General features: G+C 47.0%; 1 protein-coding gene across 3 annotated transcripts in view; it reads right to left on the bottom strand.

Moving 5' to 3' along the window:
• Positions 1-344: 344 nt before the first annotated feature.
• LIN52 (lin-52 DREAM MuvB core complex component) overlaps positions 345-20943 on the bottom strand; it is an 81183-nt gene continuing 60584 nt past the window's right edge. Inside the window, exons 6-7 of one of the 3 annotated variants that reach the window (XR_012623301.1) lie at positions 687-902; positions 345-523 (exon numbers count right to left, since the gene is read on the bottom strand). Coding sequence is in view for 2 of the 3 variants with exons in the window: in XM_074824725.1 (XP_074680826.1) it covers positions 790-902 (113 nt within the window). In the remaining variant the exon portion in view is untranslated. Of the gene's footprint in view, positions 524-610; positions 903-2248; positions 2270-20943 lie in introns of those variants that run through there. The other 2 variants (XM_074824725.1, XM_074824728.1) reach the window with 2 other exon arrangements.

Below are 20943 nucleotides of genomic sequence, written 5' to 3'. Positions count from 1 at the left end.
TAGAGTAGGTGAGATGTTTTTAAAAGAGCTTCTTGTTGGAAAAAAGGTGTTTTGATGGAACTGTTTGGGGGTTTGACAGAAAAATAGATCGTCGCTTACAGAAAATCCTACAGCAATATATTTCAAAACAGTTTGTTTTACAAAATTGTTCTGAAATGTATTTTCTCATGTTAATTTATGCATTTTCATTTTATATTATTGTACTATTATCACATTATATCACGAAAAATCATAGAAATCTATTTTCATTTTAATTTTCAAACTGTTAAGTGCATTTGCTACATAGTACTGAGTGAATACTAAATTGATGGAAAATTCTTTCATTACAACACAGCAGAGAATCTTTGTGCTGCCAAAAGTGTGAAATATTTCATATGCCATGAAGTTTCTGATGACCTTAATGATTTTAAAATACAAAATAGGAATCACTATCTCCGTTGTCAGTCATGGTGTGTTGCCAGCAATAGGTGTGTGTATACTGCAGGCAGCGCTTGCTGTCAGCTCTTGCTGCTGACCTGTAAGACTAGTAGTAAAAAAAATGAAACAAATGAAGTTACAAAACAGCATTTTAAAATGACAACATTCATTTTCCATGGAAAGAAGATACTTTAAAAGGTTAGAATTTTCCACAGTATGAGAACCTGATTTACAGCCACCTCTAATATTTGAGTGTTAAAACTGTTTACCTGAGGAATGGTCTTTCCACTTAGACCTTCTAAAATACATGCCCCAGCACAGACAAAGCTTACAGCCTTGGCACGGGTTGGGCTTGGTGACGAATGAGTCTGTCTACATTGAACAAGGCTTTTGGATCCAGAGTGCACTCCAGATGTGAAGGTCCCAGTCGCCTCCATTGCTGCTCTTTGTGTTGTGCAGGGGTCTCGGGAGATGTAACCTGGTACCTTTACGGATGAAACAGGATGGGAAGATGATGTGGTATGGGATCCCCTCTCCAGCACCCTCCAACTGCTAATAGGTCTTCAATCTATGGCATCAGAGAAGACCTAATCCAAATAAATCACCCCAAACACCTACAGTGGAGGTGCTAGGTCTTCAGCACCAACAGTCATTAGTGCCTCCTGGCCTCCCCTAATGAATTCATAACCACAAAATGTCTAATTGAAGCCATGGGGCCAACAGAGAGCACAATCATGGAGAATTAGGGTGGAGGGATGAAGTCAAAAGATCCCTCATCTGAGGCAATCCCAGCAGGGTGTAAACAGGTGATATTCCCAAACCAGGGCTGCGTGGAGGCTCGCCGTGACCCCAGGGTATCCTTGCTCCTATTGCAGGGAGGAAGGTTGTGCTCTGGCTGCTCAGGTGTCTAGCAGCAGGCATCACTTACACTGCTTTCATTTGAATCGCTGGAGTCCCATCAGCCCTCTGCTTCCCTCTCGGTGACCCAAAGGACTGAGATGGCAAAACAAGCCCAGGGTGCCTTTTTGTTTCCTCGGACTCTGTATTAGCAGCTGGGATATCTCATGTATATCCCAACTTCAGGTTTCTTGGGATAGGTCCATGGTTTATGAATGTTCCTGGGCCGATTTCTCATCTTACATCTTTGCATAATATCTTCCCATGTGCATTCCATTCTATTGGAAAACATGTCCCATTCTGGTGGAAAATAATCTCTGTTTAGCAACACATCCCTGCCTTTATCCTTGCACGGAGCTGAGCAGCACCACTGCAACAGCATGACAGCCCACCTTCAGGTCAGCATGGATTTCTGAAAACACCACAGTCTCACTCTCCAGGCTCTTTACAACATAACCTAGAAGACTTACAAGCATTTTAACAGTCTGGGATGGGGGAAGCCTCAGTCAGTGCTGCTGCTCTGGTGTGGTGGAGCACAGGCAAAGCTGGCTCACAGCCACCTGCCAGAGGTTTGGTTTGAAAGGCAGAGGTGGAGCTGAGGGGAATGAGCCAGGTCGTAGACATGGTTGTTAGATGGGAATGGGTTAAAGAGGCAAGGAAGTACTTTGGAGTGTTTGGAGGCCCTGGAAGGAAAGCGCTGCCTGCTCCTCAGGACTGAGGCTGGGTGAAGCCAATGGTGCAGGATGGTGCCACTGCCTCTTCCGGGCGACGTGCAGGTCTATCAGCTGGAGAGGGTCCTGCACAGGGGGTGACCTGGAGAAGTCACCCGGCTTTGGTGTGCTAAAAGCCACTGTCCTCTGACAAAGTTAGGGTAGGACTGGACTGCAGTGCTCCTGGTCCCTCTGCTCATGCCATGACACTGCCCTTTGTCTTCAGACTCCTAACAAAACCTACACTGAAAAATAAAGCTAAACGTTGCTCAGGGCATTGCAATATGTTCTTAGATTTGTTGTAAATGAACGTCCTTTCCCTGAAAACCTCCATAACAACCATCAACAAAACCAGCTTCAAACTGAGGTTCCTCCAGAGGTTAATAACCATTAGAAAAGCAGATACCAAAACCCTGATGCAAAACCCAGTGCAAGAAAAAGGAGAATGAAAAGGTAACGTATGTTAAGGCTTTGATTATGCTTCCAGTTCACACATTCCCTAACATAAATCTAAACCTGGGAAAATTAACGGTAGAGAAACATTTCAGTAATCCCTTTAACTTTGAATCTCTGCAACAGAAATACCGAGGTTCATAATGCTTTCATGTGGGCTTCAGAGATGGATTTATAAAACAGAACAAAACACTATTTTCAAAACATAAAGCATTAATACACCTTCAGTAACTATGGCTTGTCTTGCATTAACCTAAGGGGCAGATTTGCTACCTCTCCTCATATTATCATATTGAATAATACTCATAGAAGCCAACAGAACCACTTGTGAGTAAAATATTACTCAAAAAGGTAAGACTATCAAAGCCAAATCGTATGTAAATAATATCCTTCAAAGTCTGCTGAACACGTCTTCTAGCCACAGAGCGCTAACATTTTAATTATCAAAATATAAAAATGCTCACTGCAAAAGCCCAAGAGTCCAAAGTTTTTGAATTAAGTCCATAAAAAATAAATATATTAGGTTGAAAATGATGGAAGGCTTTAAATAATGCATTAATCTTCTTTTTTTGAGCATTAGAATGGCTCCAGTTGGTGTTGTAAAATCTTTTGCAGCAGTGGTGGTGGAGACACTTTTTAATAAAAGCTGAATTCTTCTTGATTCTTAGAGGTCTTTGTGAAAACCGCAAATACAGTGAGATGCAAGGCAACATTGTAAAATTTGGGAACAACATAGAAATTACAATTAATTAATTATTTTGTTTGCAGTGACCTGTAACAGAGACACGTTACCTTAGCAAGATCTTGATCAGCTTCCTTTAGAACCAACAGTCCACTGTGGAGTTACTGACTAAACAAGAAATACATATGGACCCTGTGCTTTCAGCACTTACACAGGCTAGCTCACTAGAATAAGCCTTCATAAATATTTTTGAAGGGCAGGATGGGCTTTCCGCAGTAAAAACAAGATAGTTGTCCCGGACTGCATGTTACACAAATGACAAAGTAAACCTTCACATTTATATTTGTGCTAATTAAAGGGGATGAATGAGACATTTTTTCATAATTAATTTCTATTACTTTTTAAAAGGTTGGGCGTTTTTTGATGCTAACATTCTCAGAACTTATTTTGTGAAACATTTGCTGGTTGTTGGTGCAGCTGTAGCATTCACTAAATTCTAACATTAAATTCCTTTATGTCTAGAAATACCCTTCTATTTTAAAGAAATAAAAGGTGTATTAAAGGGTAAAATAACCACCAGCTGCCATCACAACGTCATCAGTGACCTCAGCAAAATGGTCTGCAGCCAATTAAATCATATGTTAGATTTTTCTGTCTGGGCTTTAGACCTTCGGTCTCTCTGATCTCCGCTCCTCCTCAATAGAGCCAACCAGGGTTATGCTCTCCAGCTGCACAGTATCCAGGCTGGATACCTCAAAATGCAGCAGCTCCTGTAAAGTTGGCAGTATAGTCTTCACCTAAGCTGAGGAAGTCTGTAATAATGAGAAAAGCAGAGAACTGATCACCATACCACTAACAGAAACTCCACCTCAAAGTTTTCTTTGACTAAGCAGTGTAAGATACACACATAACAAAAGATACAAGATAACAAAAGCACCATCATACAAAGTGTTATTTAATGACTTGTACTGAATTACATTCATAAGATGCTCAGATTCTATGGTAATGAACACAGCATAGAAGTCTCAATTAGATATTTCAAATAGATGTTTGTGAATAATATTATATGCAAATACTTCCACGCACAAGACTACTGCACCTGAAACTTGTGGAGCCTGAGCTGTGCCTGGTCCTTCTTCCCACCCTGTTAACTCAAACCTCTCTACAGCAAAGCCAAGATCTCAGCCTCGAATTCCTGTGCAAGTGCTGAGCCTGATCTGATCTCACAACTGTCAATGATACAGGATAGATCTTAGTACGGGCACGGCTTGGGAACGTGGTTTTAAATTGATGTTGGAGGAACACAGGAGCTGGTTCAGTTGATTTTCCAAATGCCCAGTTGGCCCTGAGAGATGGAGTAGCCATTTATGGACTAGTTTTGGGGGAAGGGATATTGACTGCAGATGACAGTGCTTAGAAGAGGGAAAGGTGGACCTGCTGCTATAAGCAGTGCTCTTAAGGGTGACATCCAGAGCTTTTAACTCATAAGCAGGGTGTCACGGAAGACAGCATTCACATAGTAAGCCAAGGCATTGAAAGTTTTAAATACCTGGTACCTTAGTACAGGTAGATGTGTCTATGACAGTGAATATGTTTGGGTTTTCAGCTTAGTTTTTCTTGTAAAAGAGTTTCTCTAAGCCATATCCCTAATCATCACTGCCAACATCTGACAAGCTCCATGTTGAATGAAAGGGTAAATTTGACTTAGGTTGTTAGCTGATAGTTTCCAAATTGTGTTATGAAATTACCTGAAATAAATAGTCCACTCCAGCTCAGCAGTGAACATCAGCAAATCTTTTTTTCCTTGCTCTAATTTAGAAGAGGAGTAAAAATAAACTAATAATAGCTTTTAGCTACTCAGCTTCATGCCATTGCAAATCACAGTGAGTGATGGAGGTCTGCACCAGGAGTCCTAGCTGTGTGACTGCTAGGAGGGAGGGAGCTCTCTCAGACAAGGTGGGGGACTCCCCACAGAGCATTCAGGTAGCAGGGTGCTGTATTTTTCTCTCCAATTTTTTTCTGCCTCCAATATCTAGACAAGTGCTGCACTCTCAGCCTCGTTCTGGGGTATTGTGGCTGTATGCTTGGGAGAGGAGAAAATATCACTAAAAAAATAAATCCATGACAAGTTTCCTGGAAAAGTCTGGGCATGCTTCTCCAGGGAGAGACACTGCAGGGGCTCAGGGCCTTGCTGCTGGTTCTTCCTGTTGCAAGAGGAGGAGCCAGAGCCTCTGTGCTGGTTATGATTTTATTACATCCAGCACAATGTAGAAATTGCTCTGCACGACTCCAAAAGACACGGAGAGGGAAACCTGAAAAGAGCCTGGCTTAGGAACCCAGGGAAAAGGCAGTGATTCCAGAAATGTTTAACAGGAAAGTGAGAGTATAAAGACACCATCATTAACATGGCTTGAAAGACAGGACGTTAATGCAGCCAAAAGCTCTTGCTGGTAGGACCTGCCAGGACATTCCCAGCTACACGGGTGTATCAGCAGCCTGAGGGGCTTTGGCTCTGTTGACGTAGGTACGTATAATCAGGAGGAGAAAGTGGAGAGAAGGAACAGGAAGGACAGACATGAAGAAACAAAAAAGAAAGAAGAGAAGGGGAGGGAGGGAGAGGAAAGAAAGGATAGAGAGAAAAGGGAAAAGGAGAAAGAGATAAAATGGGGGGGAGAAGAAGAGAAATGGGGAAGGCGAGCAAGCGAGACTGTATTTCTATAATTACTGTGGATTGGCTCGGATTAAGGGCAACTAGCTATCTCTTGGTTTTTCCTTTTTATATAACAACTAATCTCCTTCTAATCAGTTATTATTAAATTATATTCCATTTTTAATTCATTCACAGATCATTGGTGGCACAATTCGGACATCTGGACAGATAATTGAATAGAGATAATTTATGTAAATGAGGAACAGTTGTGTACAGAGGTGGGGGAGGGGAGATTTCAGCTCCCAAGGCCGGTGACCTAACGAGGAGTCTCCAAAAGCTGCCCTTGCTCCCTGGGAGGACTCAGGTGCGAGGGGGGACGCTGGGGATATTTGAGTATTGTGTGCTGGATATTAACACACATACAAGAGGCCATCAAGCCTGAGCTGTCTCGAGGGACCAACCTATATTGAACATCATTTCTCCCAAGGCTGAAGACACTGGCCAGATCAGCATCTGAAGATGCCTCTTGCCTCCCAGGAAGAGGTTGTTTCTAACCCAGAGCTTTTCACCACCCCGATTTACAGTATGAGGCCCCAGCTCTGCCTCAGTATGATGCCCCAGTCTGTGGGGCTGGGGCAGCAGTGCAGGAGCTACACCATCTCAGTTATCCCAGGTGGATCCAAACAGCCCAGGGAAAGGCCCTGGCCGATGGTCTCTGCCAGGGAGTGAGCCCCAGCTCAGCCTGCTCAGGGGAGCTGGGTGCCCTGAGCCAGGGCCGAGGGACGGTGCAAGCTTGGCTCAGTCACAGGCACACCAGGCTTCACAAGTGACAGAGTGTCATTTCCCTGTGACCAGGGGCTGCTATCTTGCAGAATTAAAATCTTTCAACAGCTAGCCACCCTCCAGCCAGCTGCCAAGCCTAGTGCCTTGTGCAGGCCCAATCTTAACCCCAGGGACAAAAATGCCTCCGTGCTCTTTGATGGACATGATCTAATCTCTCATTGTTTGTCCTGAACCCTGAATTTGTGAATCAGGACAAAATTACATATGTAGCCTTCAAAGAGAGCTTTCACAATCAAAGGCAATAGCTGAGCACCACAGAGAAACTGGACTAAAGCACTGTGTTACTAGCAATAGGAAAAAACTTCCCCAAAATTCCTGCTTATTGTCATCTATATGGCAACTATCAGAATGAGTGAATGGACATCTGGTGTCAAATAATGTTCAGAGAGAGAACACATTGTAGCATTGGGATCCGTCAGACCCTACATGAACACCTACAGTGTAGGGAGTCCACATTGAGCACATTCCCATTCTAGCCAGAGGGCTCTGGTCAATACGTTCAATAGAGCCTAGGCCACAGTTCATTTTATCTTGAAATAGTTGTCCACACTGGATTAGAGGAATTGCATCTCCATTGACTTTACTGACAGGATTGATATTGACTACAGAAGTAGCCCATGACTAGTTCAGGTGTAGGCATCTAAAGTTAGGTGAGATGGATCCCACTTTAAGGGAGACAAGGTATTATTCTGCTTTTGCAGTAATGGAACAGCACAAATGCATATTCCTCTGCCTCAGAACAAGGCCAAAGATTTAAAAGAAGTTCTTGTTCTGGGATGTGGTCGTATTATTTTTCTGCTACATTTGGACGCCACAGAGCTAGGTGCTGAAGAAAGAAGCATGATATATAAATTTATCTTCCAAAGGGGGAAAGAATGCTAGAGTCAATTGCTATGGCAAAAATCTAATTTCCATCACTCTATCATAACAGGAGGAATTTTGCTGTGCATACTGAATTGTCTTAGCATTATGGAACTGTTAGAGGAAGAGAACACCACAGATGTATTCAATGTGTGGGAAAACTACTCACAAGATTTGTTTGGCAAAATAAATTCAGGTTGAATTGCCAAGGACACAATCCAAATGAAATGAAACTGCTTCAAGTGACCTTCTTGCCTGGTGTCAGAAATACACCAGGCTTTGTTCAAATCTGTGGTTTATTTTGTTGACTGAAAAATTCCCTTTTCAGGTCTGCTCTTAAGGTTCTAATTAGCAAAACTCAGAATTGCCACTGGGAAAATTATTGTGAATTTTCAGATAGGAGTTATCAATGAGAATGCAGCCAGATGACTGTAAATAATAGGCTCTGAGTGTAGCTGTCAGGCTGGAACAGAAGTTCTCCATCAAGGAGAGTTTAAATCTGCCTTTCTTCAAATCTTCATAAACGATGGAAAAAGCAAACCAAACTGCGTACTAATGCCACGTGTGGATGATACTAAGTTGGAAGAATTTGTGCCCATCACGGGGAGAGAACCAGAATGCTGTGGTAAAGAGAACATAGGTGGGAGTCAACTCAGCAAACTGTCATAGGGGAAAATCTCAGAGCCAAAAATATGCCCGAGAGACAGACAGCTGGACAGTGAGAACAGCTGGAAATAATAGTATGGTATGATCACAATGTACATTCACAATATGACAAAACTCTAAAAAGGATTGAGACAGCTCCACGTTCAGAAGCATGACGTTGTGGAGCAGTCCATTAATACTATATTGCTCTAATGTTGAGTTAAGACTCAAATTTTCTGTGCAGCTTTGCGCATTTGTGTTTTAAGGAAATACTGACAAACTGAACAGAAGCTAAAGAAGAAAGAAAATGACTGGGAACTTTGTGGGTTTGGTCTGTGAGCCATGCATAGATGTTCCTGATTTGTTTAAGTGATAATTAAAGGGAGGGGAGTAGTAATCCCTCATCTACCAGAAAAGCACAAAATCTGATGAGGAAGATTAAAGATTTGGGCTAGCACCAGAAACAGGAGTGGTAGTCACTAGGTGAAATGCAGATCACAAATCACCTACGCACAGGATAAAAGTGAGCACTGAGAGAGGATGGATGACATTAGACTGTAGACATTTCCCCAGAGTAACTGGTAGGGCTGTGGGAGCTCTGTCATGGGGAATATTTAATAGATTAGATGTTTTCACTCTCACTTGCCCTCTTACTGGTGGTAGCCACCAGCGCCAGACACAATGCTGCTGACCCCTTGCATCCTGCACGCTTTTGCTCATATGGGTCCTGGTGAAGGCATCTGCATTGCAGGAAGGTCCTGCCCCATGTACCACATCCTGTCCCAACCCTCGGCACCCCCCTCACCAACCTCTTTGACATGTTTTCCAGCAATCTTCTGTACACTCTGTGTCTTTCCCAATACTGCTCTTCCTTAGGCATACTGAGGGCTGCTGAATGTCTTAGGGCCTCAAACCATTTTTCGTTATGACCATTAAACTATTTTGGTAACTGCTAATGTAGTCTGTTAAGAAGGGACTATTGGTTTCGTTTGTTTGTTTTAATCATATTTTATAATATTAAGCCCTCTTTTCTGTTACCGTGGAAAAGCTTCTTAAGAAATGGAGCATTGTTGTGTGCCCTAAATGTATCCAGTCTGGAGTAGTGTATTTCCTCTGCAAACTTACTCAGTAGCCAGACCTCCTTGACATTTATCTCCATTTCATCTCCAGTTTCCCTCACTTTTGGACTTAGTCAACTGTGTTTTCCCAAAGGAACAGGTGGGCCGTGATGAAAATGCAGACTTGGATATAATTGAGAGAGCTTTGGGGACCAGAGCTGGCTTGGCAGACGATGCAATGTAAGAATTGGCCCAACCGCTGGAACACAACGGTGAACTGCTCATAGCAGTCTGAAGAAACATGAAGCCTGGGAATACCGCCATCTTTAATCCCAGATATAGTGAATTTAAGTCCAAAGCCCATCTGGTCAAGGGACCATGATCCCCTCGTGGTCTGTTTCTCATCTTGAAAGAAAGCATGAAAGCCTTTGTGCTCCTCAGATAGACAAGGATGTGTGGAACATCAAGTGTGATACAAGGTTGTGATAGAAGCATCCTGGCTTGTACCAGAAATAGTGTGGCCAGCAGGACTGGGGAAGTGATTGTCCCACTGTACTCAGCACTGGTGAGGCCGCACCTCGAATACTGTGTTCAGTTTTGGACCCTGCACTACAAGAAAGACATCAAGGTGTTGGAGCGTGTCCAAAGAAGAGCAGTGAAGCCAGTGAAGGGTCTAGAGCACAAGTCTTACGAGAAGCAGCTAAGGGAACTGGGATTGTTTAGCCTGGAGAAAAGGAGGCTGAGGGGAGACTTTATCGCAGTCTACAACTACCTGAAAGGAGGTTGTAGTGAGGTGGGTGTTGGTCTCTTTTCCAAAGTAACAAGTGATAGGACAAGAGGAAACGGCCTCAAGTTGCACCAGGGTAGGTTTAGACTGGTTATTAGGGAAAATTTCTTCACTGAAAGGTTTGTCAAGCATTGGAACAGGCTGCCCAGGGAAGTGGTTGGGTCACCATCTCTGGAGGTATTTAAAAGATGTGTAAATGTGGTGCTTAGGGACATGGTTTAGTGGTGGACTTGGCAGCGTTAGTTTTATGGTTGGACTCAATGATCTTAAAGGTCTTTTCCAACCCAGACAATTCTATGATTCTATTCTATAGAACAGGAATGCATGGGGCCAAGGAAAGAAGGTGACAGAGGTTGAGCATACAGACTGAAAATAGCTGGGAATAGAGAGAAAGGGGCAAGGAAACAAATTTCCAACCTTTACTTGAAACTCCATTATTTGAGGTGGATATTCATTCCAGCGTGATACATTTCCAACCTCCCAAGATTTCCCCAAGGAAATGTTGTAGAAATAGATACTTCTATTAAGGTATATAGACAGTTTATAGTAAGTCTTCAAGCCATTGCTTGATTTAGGTTTCCTAGCAGGAAGGAGCATTACCAGCAGTCAGGTCAGTTATCTGGCGGTGATAGGGAGGCAGATGCTCCACAACTGTCATAACTCTAGCAGCAATGCTCAGTCAGTCATGGGCTGGCATGGCAGTGATCTGGGCGGCATCCCCTGCCCTTTTCTTTTAGCCAGATCCCAGAAGAGGGTAGGGGCCAACACTTTGTCCATCTCAAGTGTTCGGTCATCTCTTAAGTCTCCGTCATCTCTCAGGTCACCATCCTGTCATCATTCCTGGTTAGTATGTGTACACTGGGATGTGAAAGAGGAGAGCAGTGATGTGTTCAGTGAACCAGTGTGTTCTGCTGATTGAGGGTGCCAGTTAAACTCAAGACACCACAGTGAAAAGAGCAGGCTTATTTTACTGTTAATAATTAAAGGATATAACCAAGTGATACAGAATATAAGCCATAAGAAAAATACAGAATAGCACACTTAATTATTACACATACAGCTAATTATAGAAAATAAGAACAAGCAAGGTAATGCATTACGACACGATGGGGAGAATAATGATTAAGAAAGACACCTCACCACTTGCATACGTTACCAACATCCAGACCCGCAGGCGCTGGGCAGCCCCGGTTGCAGCAAGGATTTGGAGAGCCTGTCCCGGCAAGGGGGAAGTCCTACGCGATGCGTCCACCCGTAGGTGAGGCTTCCAAAGTCGCGGCAAGAGGGTCCAGCCTTATATACCAAAAATCAGCACGTCAGAATGACTTGCACCTTTCTTTGAGCGGAAACATCTGGCTTCATCCTCCTGTTGGATTCCACCCAAAGCCTGGCCAGGGCTCGGGGGGGAGAACCAAGGGAGTTTCTAACAAGGCCAAACACTTGGGTTCTCAGCCTTGAACAAGGCTAAACAAGGGAAGCTGGGTACACATTCTCACATTTCATTCTCGCTACTGATTACATTTTGCCTAAGACACATCTTTCACTACTGAAAATGATCAGATACTAATTAATAAACGCTAATGGTAATACAGATTTTACTAATTAGCAGATACTAATAATGGATAACATTTGGTTGTGAGGTTCATCCAGAGGTCAACTTTATTTCAGGGCCTATTATTCAGGCCCTAGCACTACAGTGGCACTTCCTATGTCTCATCCCTCTCTGTGTACTTCCATCTCAAATACTGCTGAAGGTTAGATGGTGGATGTCAGAAACGAGGAGATGGACTCCTAGAAAACTAGGACTGGAAGGGACCCAGATAGGCTGTCTCTTCCTCCTCTCTGCCTCATGGCGTGACTGGCTAGACCTGTCTCATTCTTGACAGATGGACAAGCACATAAATAATCTCTTCCAGTCTCTCCCTTGCAGTCTCTCTCCCTGCCCCCATCTCATTTTTCTTAATTTTGCTCCTAATGTCTAACACAGACCTTTCTTGCTACAATTTCCTGTGGACTTACCTGCCTGCCATGGGCACGGGGGACAGATTTTTCCCTCTCCCTTTACAACTTTTATGCCCGGGGATTTTCTTTTATCCTCTCTCAGTCTTCCCTCTTCAAGTTACACATCACCACTTCTTTCAGTTTTTCCTTGCAGGACATGTCTCAGATCTGTGATTGTTCTCGTTGCCCTCCTTTAGACACCCTCCAATGGATCCACATTGAAAAGGAATGCCAAAACTGGGCTTAAAACACCAACTAAAGTCTCACCAATGCTGATTAGAAGGAAAGATAATTTCCAGAGGTCTTGACAGCTGCAGTCTTACTTCTTCCTTAGAGTAGGTTTTTTTCGCAACAGCATACTATTTTTGACAGGGCTTGTAGTCCATTCTAACCCCTAATGCTTTTTTGGAAGAATTGCTGCCTAGCAAGTTGTTTTCCAACCCCTGCTTATGCATTTCATTTTTTCTGCATCACTGACATTCTTTGCATAGTTTCTTACTGACTTTCATCTATGTTTTTTCAACCAATTCCCAATTTGCCAAGATGATTTTGAATGCTAAGCCTGTTCTCCAGTTTACTTAAAGTGCCTTCCAGGTCTGTGTCTTCCTGATGTGCCCACTCTCTTTTGTCATCCATGGTGTTAATTAAATCAGTGAGCAGAACCAGACCCAGAATGGATGTTTGTGGAGCTATTCTCAATACATCCTTTATTTTGATAGTAAACCACTGAGGACTATTCGCTGAGCACAGTTTTTTCAACCGATTTTTTATCTATCTAACAGTAGTTTCTGCTAATTTGTATTTCCCTAGTTTACTCATAAGGAGAGCTTTTGAAATGGAGCATAAACAGCTTATTGAAGTAAAGATACACAACATCTTCTGTTTCTGCCTTATCTACAAGACCTGTTGCCTTGCGACAGCAAGAAATTAGAGTGATTGGAAGGGACTGCTCCTTGACAAATCCACACTGAATACAATTGATTGTCTCATTTTGCCTTTGATATTTAGAGATCACTTGGTGATTTATTTCAGAATTTTAATGGAATGGGAATTAAGCTGATTGGTCCATAATTACCCATCGCCCTTTCCTGCACTTTTTAAAGAGCGATGCCTGTAGTTTTCCTGTACTCCACCACACCTCTACAGGTTCTGGAAGACAGCCACTACTGACTCTGAGACTGCTGTAGCCAAATCTCTAAGTACCTACAATGAAGCTCATTACACCCAATAAATCTGAATGTATCTAACTCAATAACATTACCTCTACCATACTCTTTCCTTATTCTGTGCCAAGACCTTACCTCTTTATCACTGTTATTAGTTTCTCTAATATTACCCTCTGTCAATAATTTTCATTCCCTGTTGACCTGTGATCCAATATTTTGCTTAGTCTTCCTCTTGCTACTAATGAATTTACAGAATGATTTCTTGTTCCCTTTGATTATCCTGCTACTTGCAAACTTATTTTATGCTTGGCCTTTTTGATTATGCTCCTGCATGCCTCTGCTGTTCTTCTATACTCACCTTTTGTGCTCCAACCTACTGCTTATCTTCTGCATCCTTCCTTCATAGGTGTGAGGTCAATGGGGAATTTGTAATCTAACCAGGTTGTTTTAAAAATATTTTTTCCTATTTTACCAGGAGGATGCCTGTCCTGGAGCAGAGGAGGACCAGGTGGCTCAGATAAATAAGGCTGGTGCTGCACACCCTTGCTGTTCTCATGCAGGAGAGCTCTTTTTCCCAGAGTGGTGTTTGTTGTAAAAACAACTATTGTGAATGTTACTAAAGATCATAACCATAGCTCTAAAGGCATTTGTTTGAAGGCAGCGCAGGCTGCATCCTCAGACTCTGCAGCCTGAGCTGTTAGCCTGCTCCGGCAACCTGGGTGAAGCTGGTTGGTCTGATCCTCAGTCCGCTGACTAACAGTGCTGGGAGCGGGCAGGCTGAGGAGGGGTGGGAGACCACGGTGCTGTGCTGCAAGGAGTCCCTGCACTGCAAGGCACCCAGGGACAACGCCAGGGCCCCGGTGTTACCCCACAGTGTGACTCTGTCACCTCTCGCTATGCCACCACCAAGCCTTCCTGTACCCCACCAAGCCCTCCTCCAGCATCCCTCCTCGACAAAGCTGGGAGTTGAAGGCCTGGGCAGAGGGCCTGGGGGGATGCCAGGGTGAGGTCCTTCTCAGCGCCCTGTCACATCACTTTGCCAGTGCTGCCCCACACCTGTGTCTTCTCCAGCATCCCAGCGCCCGCGTCCTTGCCCCTTTATGCCCCCTCTTTTGCCCTGATGACAGGTCCTCCTCTTCCTGGTACCCTGGGGGTCTACACAGACAGCTCCCCTCCCTGTACTCCTCATTAACACCCCTTGAACCGGCAGACGCAGACACCACCAGCAGCTCCTTTCCCCTCCAATCCCCTCCCCTTCCCTTCCATAATCTATCTACATATTAAAATGAGTTTGTCCCTGATTTACATGCGTAAGAAGGGATGTAATAATGAGGACGTAGATTAGAAGATTTAGCACAATCGTTTGTGTAGATTGTGTCCCATCAAAGGGCAGCTCTGACGAGCCGAGATTAAGGAGCAAACAGCTGCCGCTGGAATTCAGTCCATTTGTTTGTTTGCTGTTTTCTCTCTTGACTCCAGCAAACAGTCTCATTAACATGCAAGTGATTTGCCCCTTAAGCCTTTTCCTGTTTATTATTGGGGGAGTTGCTGACGGGGGCTTTGTAGAGTCCCTGGCCCAGTTCTGAGAGATCGACGTGCAAATCAAGATTAAAATGGGAAGTAATTAAAAACAAAGAAGGGCCCCCACACCTTGGTCCCCTCTTCCTTTCGAGGGGTCTTAAAGTTAGGGCACGGGGAGAAGGTGCAGGCTGGAGAAAAGGGAGTGCTGTCCACCATGCCTGTGTGCTCGGTCTGGTCTCTCTCAGATGCTGTGCTGGGCTCTCCCTTTCTCCTGCTCTTCTCCACTCCCCCTCTGCCTCCCCCCTTCTCAAAATGTCTGGCTGTCTACTAAACGCATTTGCAGCCTTTGCTTCAATGGCCTCGTTCAGCGGCACCTTCCATATGGCCCCTGCTCGCTCCCCGCCACGGCCTCGGGATGCCGGGCATCATGCCCGCACTGACTGCTGCCTTCACGTGTGGGACTCTAGCCCAGAGCCATCCATGCCCTCTGCTCCCTTAGCAGTGGTGTCCCCATCCAGCGTCATGACCCCACCAACTGACCCTGCAGCCTTCAGCATCCGCAGTGAGTGAGGGCCTGGGACATGCAGGGATGGTGCAGTGGCCACACTCATGGGCACTGATGGTGATGCACCAAGGGCTCCTCATGCTTGGGTCTCCTAGAACCGCCCCAGTTGTGAAGGGTAGCTCAGGTCACTGGAGCAGCACTGGGAACAAGCCGGCACGGTGCCTATCTTTCAGTGGCACTCAGATTCAGCTGGGTAACTGCCGCAGCCCTGGGTCAATGCTGCTGGTGAAAGCGCAGGGACAGGGATGGTGCACTCATCCGCTGGCTCCCCGGGTCCAGTGCACCCTATCTGCAGCTGGCTAGGGATGTCAACCGTGAGCAACGGCACGAAGGATTTCCTGGGCTGAGAGAGAGACTGTCACATAAATCCCCTGCAAAGCAAGCAGCCCTTTCTCTTCATTTATCAGAGCGCCTGCTGTATTCCCTGCAAGACAAGTAAAAATATAATGAAGCCTAGAGACTTGCTCTGAGAAGCAGTAATGGTTATTAAGTGTTTGTCTACACAGACAAGCAGGGACAGATGCGGGTTTGCTCTGGCTGGCAGCCAGCTCCAGCCTGGCAGCGCGGAGCTCTGCTGGAGCATCTCCACACCCAGTCTCGTGTCTTGGTCACCCACAAGGCTCCTGGCTCAGGCACAGCTGCTCCCGACCCGAGGTGCCTCCTGCCCAGGAACGCAGCATGCCTGCACCTTGCTAAGCAGACTTGCATGCACATGTGTGCGCATACCTTCAGTGCCAGGATGAGGCTGTTTATCAGGTGCCACCACATGACACTGAATGGTTATGAAATTTATGACCTTCTTTCATGGTTTTCTTAAGTGCCTGATGTTGACAGGGTGCTGTGCACCTTTCCATGGGGCCCAGGGCCAGCAGGAGCTCAGGACAGGCAGCCCGCTCTAGGCTAGCCCAAAGCCCCTGGCCTGGCAGGGCTGGCTGTTGTTTTCAGTGAGGTTACCCAGTTATCGCTGAAGTTAGTTTCACGCATGAGTGGGGAGAGACTGCAGCACTGCAGATATGTGATTGCAGATTGCATTGTAATGAACAGGTGTAGGAGAATCATGATACGCGTTGTAAGTGCTTTCTAACCTGAGTGCTTTTTTTATAATCTTGACGAGGAGCTGCACAGAGGGTTGGTCAGGAAGAGCTCGCTCTCCACCTTGCTCTGGTTAGCTGTCAAGTCCAGAGAAGCTCACGGCTTTTGTAGGATTGACTGTTTAGAGCAGCAGTGCCTTCCCCTCAAACCACTGCTGCTACTTGCCAGGGTAATGCAGCAAGGAATGATCAAACCAAAACGTGGCCGGCCTCAATGTTATGGCATTGTGCAAAGCAAACGAGGTTTGTAATGATCCTTACAAAAACCCAGTATTGCCTTCAGACAGAATGATAGGTGGATGGTTGTGAATTCCCTACTGATGTTTCTAACTCATTGGCCAAAACAATTAATGAAATAGTTATAGCTTTTGCTTTTTCAAACTCAGAAAATGGCATGGCTTCATTGCTCACTCAGCTATTTTTTTGTGTTTGTTATGACTGTCAAGGGGGAGAAGAGCATTTTCCCAGCTGGGGCACTACCTGCAGGACAGCAGAGTCTGGTACACCTGGAGTGGCCAGTAAGGTTTAAACAATGTCAAGGATAGGAATAAATATATTTTCTTTTTCTGACTTGTAGCTGAACAGCTGCTGGATTCCTCTAATCTACTCTGGCACTGCCCCCGTGCCCTTCCTCCTCCTCTCCAGGAGGCACCTCCCCAGCCAGCGGCCAGGCTCCAGGGGTGCTCCCCTACGAGGTAGCCCACGCAGTCCCAGCCAGGCCCTTGGCTTCCCCAGCGAGGCAGCACTCAGCTGTACAGTGCTGTGCACACTCGCCCGCTGTGCAGCCCCATCGGCAGGGAGGTCTCCAGGCAGCAGCAGCAGCAGCACCCCACCAGCAGTAACACTGCCTCTCTCAGCACAATTTTTCGACCTGTAACAACTCAGCCCTGTTGCAATTGATTTTCAGTGGATCATTGAAAGCTGCTCCATCAGTCTAGCCCTAACAGATTTCTACTGCCTGTTTCTCTGTTTGGCTTTTTTTTTTTTTTTCACAAAGATAGAATTTTGGTTTATAATGGGATAAAGGTTCTGTGGCCTGGGCACTTACCTTCATAAATGCCTGAGCCCTTTTGGCTCAAACACTGCAGAGTCAAAGCAACCACCACTTCCTTGGGTGGAGATCAGATCTGGAGAACTTCAGACTCCCAGACCAAAAGAGTTATGAGTGATTAAGAAGGGAGCTGATAATAGAAATGCTTAGTCAACCTTGATGTAAGTCATTTGAGTGCTCCAGCTCTAAATGGGAATGAGCCGGTGAAATCAATGTGCGTCTGCAGCATGCCCGTAAATAAACAGGGAGCTGCAGGAAAGTGCTGTTCGCCTGCAGTTCATGTCATCATCCGTGACACTGTCACATGGCACATCCCTCCCAAGCTGGTCCCCAAAGAGCGGGGCCAGTGCTTCAGCCAAAGGAAGACACATGATGGAGAGCAGGCTCTGGAAGAAAAACACTCATAAATTGAGGGAAGTGAGGATACTGGAGTGGTTCCTGATTTCCCAAAAAAGAGCTTTCCCCCCAGGAGGGTGCAGAGATCACCCTGAGATGGCAGGTGCAGGAGAAGCTCTGGAAAGTGGTTTTGCCAAGGGGAGGGAGGGGACACTGAGTCCCCCAGCATCTCATGGGCTCCTGCATTTTGTGTGCAGAGGGGTCCCTGCCAAACCTCCTGCTGCAGTAATAAGCACTTGACTGAGAACAGGGCAGGCAGAAAAAAAGAGGGACCTCGTGGGCCCGGCTGCAGCATGTGCCACTGCGTGAGCCGGAAAGGTGGGGGCATCTCTAATCTCCCGGGGCCAGGACAGCTGCCAGGATCCTGCTCATTCCCCAGCATGGCAGCACCGCAGCCCCTTTCTCGTCATCTGATGACACCCTTTGCAGGGCAGGGTCTGCCTGTAGCCTCTCTTCTCTCTGTGCTCCAAATAGCTGCAGGCACAGAAATGCCACGTTTGACATGCACATTCTCTTGAGAGGTCCAGGGGGCTTTTGGGACCTGCATGGACACTTGGCAGGGTCAAAGGGGCAGGTTGCATCTCCTCACTTTCCCCTCTAGTTGTCGGTTGTTTCACGCACCAACTTTGCCAGATCTGTGCTGTGCTGTGCTTTTCTCCTCTGTCAGGAATAAGTATAAAATCATCCTTCTAGACACAACAGAAGGATATTTAATCAAAGCCATTCCAATACAGGCAGCTTCTCTTGTCAGAGCCAAGAGATCCGACTCACCCTCCACCACATCCTTCTTCTCTCGACTATGATTATGGTTGCATTACTATTGCTATTATGTCACAAATTGACGTCTTGTGTTCCTGTTTGTTATCCCAGGATTCTGCTCTAATCTTGACGATCGCTAATGCAGTGTAAATCCAGCACGCTGGGTGATAATCTGGCTACATAAAAAAAAAAAAAAAAAAAAAAAAGGACTTTCTAGGCATAATCAAAACCTTTCGCTTCAATATTGCGCACAATACTTTTACCGTGAACTTGCACTTCCCTCAGCCCTTCTTCTCCGCGGCTCAGAAGACACTGTGCTGTGTTTGCGTTTCAATAAAGCCGGTGCTTGCCGGGGTTCAGCGCGCAGGGGCAGGACGCGGCCCCGGCGCAGCCGACCGCGGGTCTCCGCCTGCGCCCCCGGGATGTCTGAAAGTTGGCAGGAGCCCCGCTCCCCGCCCCCGACCCCAGCGGGCAACATCGCCCCTCCGCCAAACAGCTCTGGAAGATGGGGGGAGGGGGGTTGTTGGGTTAATTCCACACGAAAATTAATGCAATATGACTCATTTGTATAGGTAGTCATTAAGACCCGTTGAAACTCCATTTTCCACGTGCATCTCTCCCCCCGTTAAGGGGGTGCGCTCATGCCTGGGGCACCGGACACGGGGTGCGCTTCAGCCCTTCTCGGAGAGACGCTGGAAGCACACGGGCGCGGGAAACCAGGGCGAGAGCACGGCGAGGGCGAGGCGCTCAACTGAGGCACGGCGGCACAAACATTAAGCAAGCCCCCCCCACAGCCTCCCCCTCACCCACGCCACGGCTTGTTGCCGGCCGGGCCCCCCAGGCCGCGCTCGGGGCCGCCCCGCGCTGCCGGGGGCAGGGAACCCCCCGCCCTCGCCCCGGCCCCGCCACCGCGCTGCCCCGGGGCCGGGGGGCGGGCGCCCGGGTGTCGGTGGCGCGGCGGCCGGGAATGCGCCGCTGATCCTAACCAAGTTTGCCAGCCATGCTTTTCTCATGGCTCCCGCACAATGGCCCGTTTTCTGCCCACCTGCCGGTTATGCTTAATTAGGCGAGGAGTTGATTAATTTGAGGTAATTGACAGCTAATTACAGGCCTGAAGGCTCATTAACTTGACGTCCTGTCTGAGGGAATCGGCTGGAGGGGGTCAGGTGATGTGCAGCCCCCCCCCCCCCCCCCCTCCGCCGCCCGCTCACCTGGGCGGCCCCAGGGATGGGGACGAGCGAGGCCGCCGCGTGGGAGCCGCGGGGCCGTGGGCGCCTGGGGAGGCCGAGCAGTCCCGGAGGGGATACGGCATGAGGGGTGCTGCGGGGCGGGAGGGCTCCCCGCGGTGGCAGAGGGGCTTTGGAGGTCGGTGACGGGGTGGGGGCATCGGGGAGAAAGCGGCTGAGGACGCAGGTTGGAGGGGAGGGGGACATGGATGGGGTGAGGGCTCCCAAGGCTGCTGCTGCCTGTAGGCTCGGCCAGTGGTGCCGCCCGCGCCCGTGGCCCCGGCGGGGGTCCGTGGCGGAGGAGGGGGGGCTCCCCCCAGGCCCTCGGAGCGGCTGGGGGCAGGCTCGTACAGCGGGGTCAGTGCAGGGCTTCGGTAGCCGCTTCGTATTTACATCAGGGAATACAACTGCTGACCGAAAAGTGGGAACTTCTTTTTCAGTAAGACTTTCCTCAGTTGCTCTTTACTGTGTGCAAATCACGAGACAGCAAGAGAGGGCTGTTTACCTAACATCCTATACGGTCTCCCTCACTGGAGAATTTGGGCATGTCCTCTGGATTTACAAATGTATCCTTATCTCACCCTCCTGGAGCAGTCGGGATTGCTGAATAGTGAGAGGCTGAATGACATAACCAAGGTCACATTGAAAATCTAAGAGTTGAATCCAGCTTTTTGAGCCCTAACCCCGGGGCCCTGACCATAAGCCATCTTCTCCATATTCCTCAAGCACAAGGCAGGTTACCTGAACGTGACTGACACCTGCCAGAGGTCTGGCCTTGCGGCCGCTCTTCTCCTGGGGGACAGACAGCTGCAGCTGAGCGCTGATGGGTGCAGGATGTTCCTGGCAATGCTGAGGAGAGGGGCAGAGGAGGTCTTTTTAAACTATATACCTTGCTGGTCTCCATGTCAGGCAGGATGTGGCTGAAGAAATGTAGTTGAAGGGTCACAGGGTTTGTGATGGCTGCTTGTTACTGTGGGAGTGCTCACCGCCCCTAGACTCCATCTCATCTTTTGGAAGTCTTGCCCCAGATATGGTACGTTATGGATGTAACAACTGATTATTAATAAGCTTGGTTCAGGATTCAGTGGTAAGCCAGTACAGAAAATATCAGAGAGGCTGAATTAAAAGTGAGCCATGCCTGTGAGCGGAGTGACTACCTGACAC

Source organism: Strix aluco, chromosome 4, assembly GCF_031877795.1.
Source record: "Strix aluco isolate bStrAlu1 chromosome 4, bStrAlu1.hap1, whole genome shotgun sequence".
In the NCBI taxonomy this organism is placed as follows: Eukaryota; Metazoa; Chordata; class Aves; order Strigiformes; family Strigidae; genus Strix; species Strix aluco.
The sequence above is the reverse complement of the archived record's forward strand: the minus strand, read 5'-3'. Positions and strand labels throughout refer to the sequence as shown.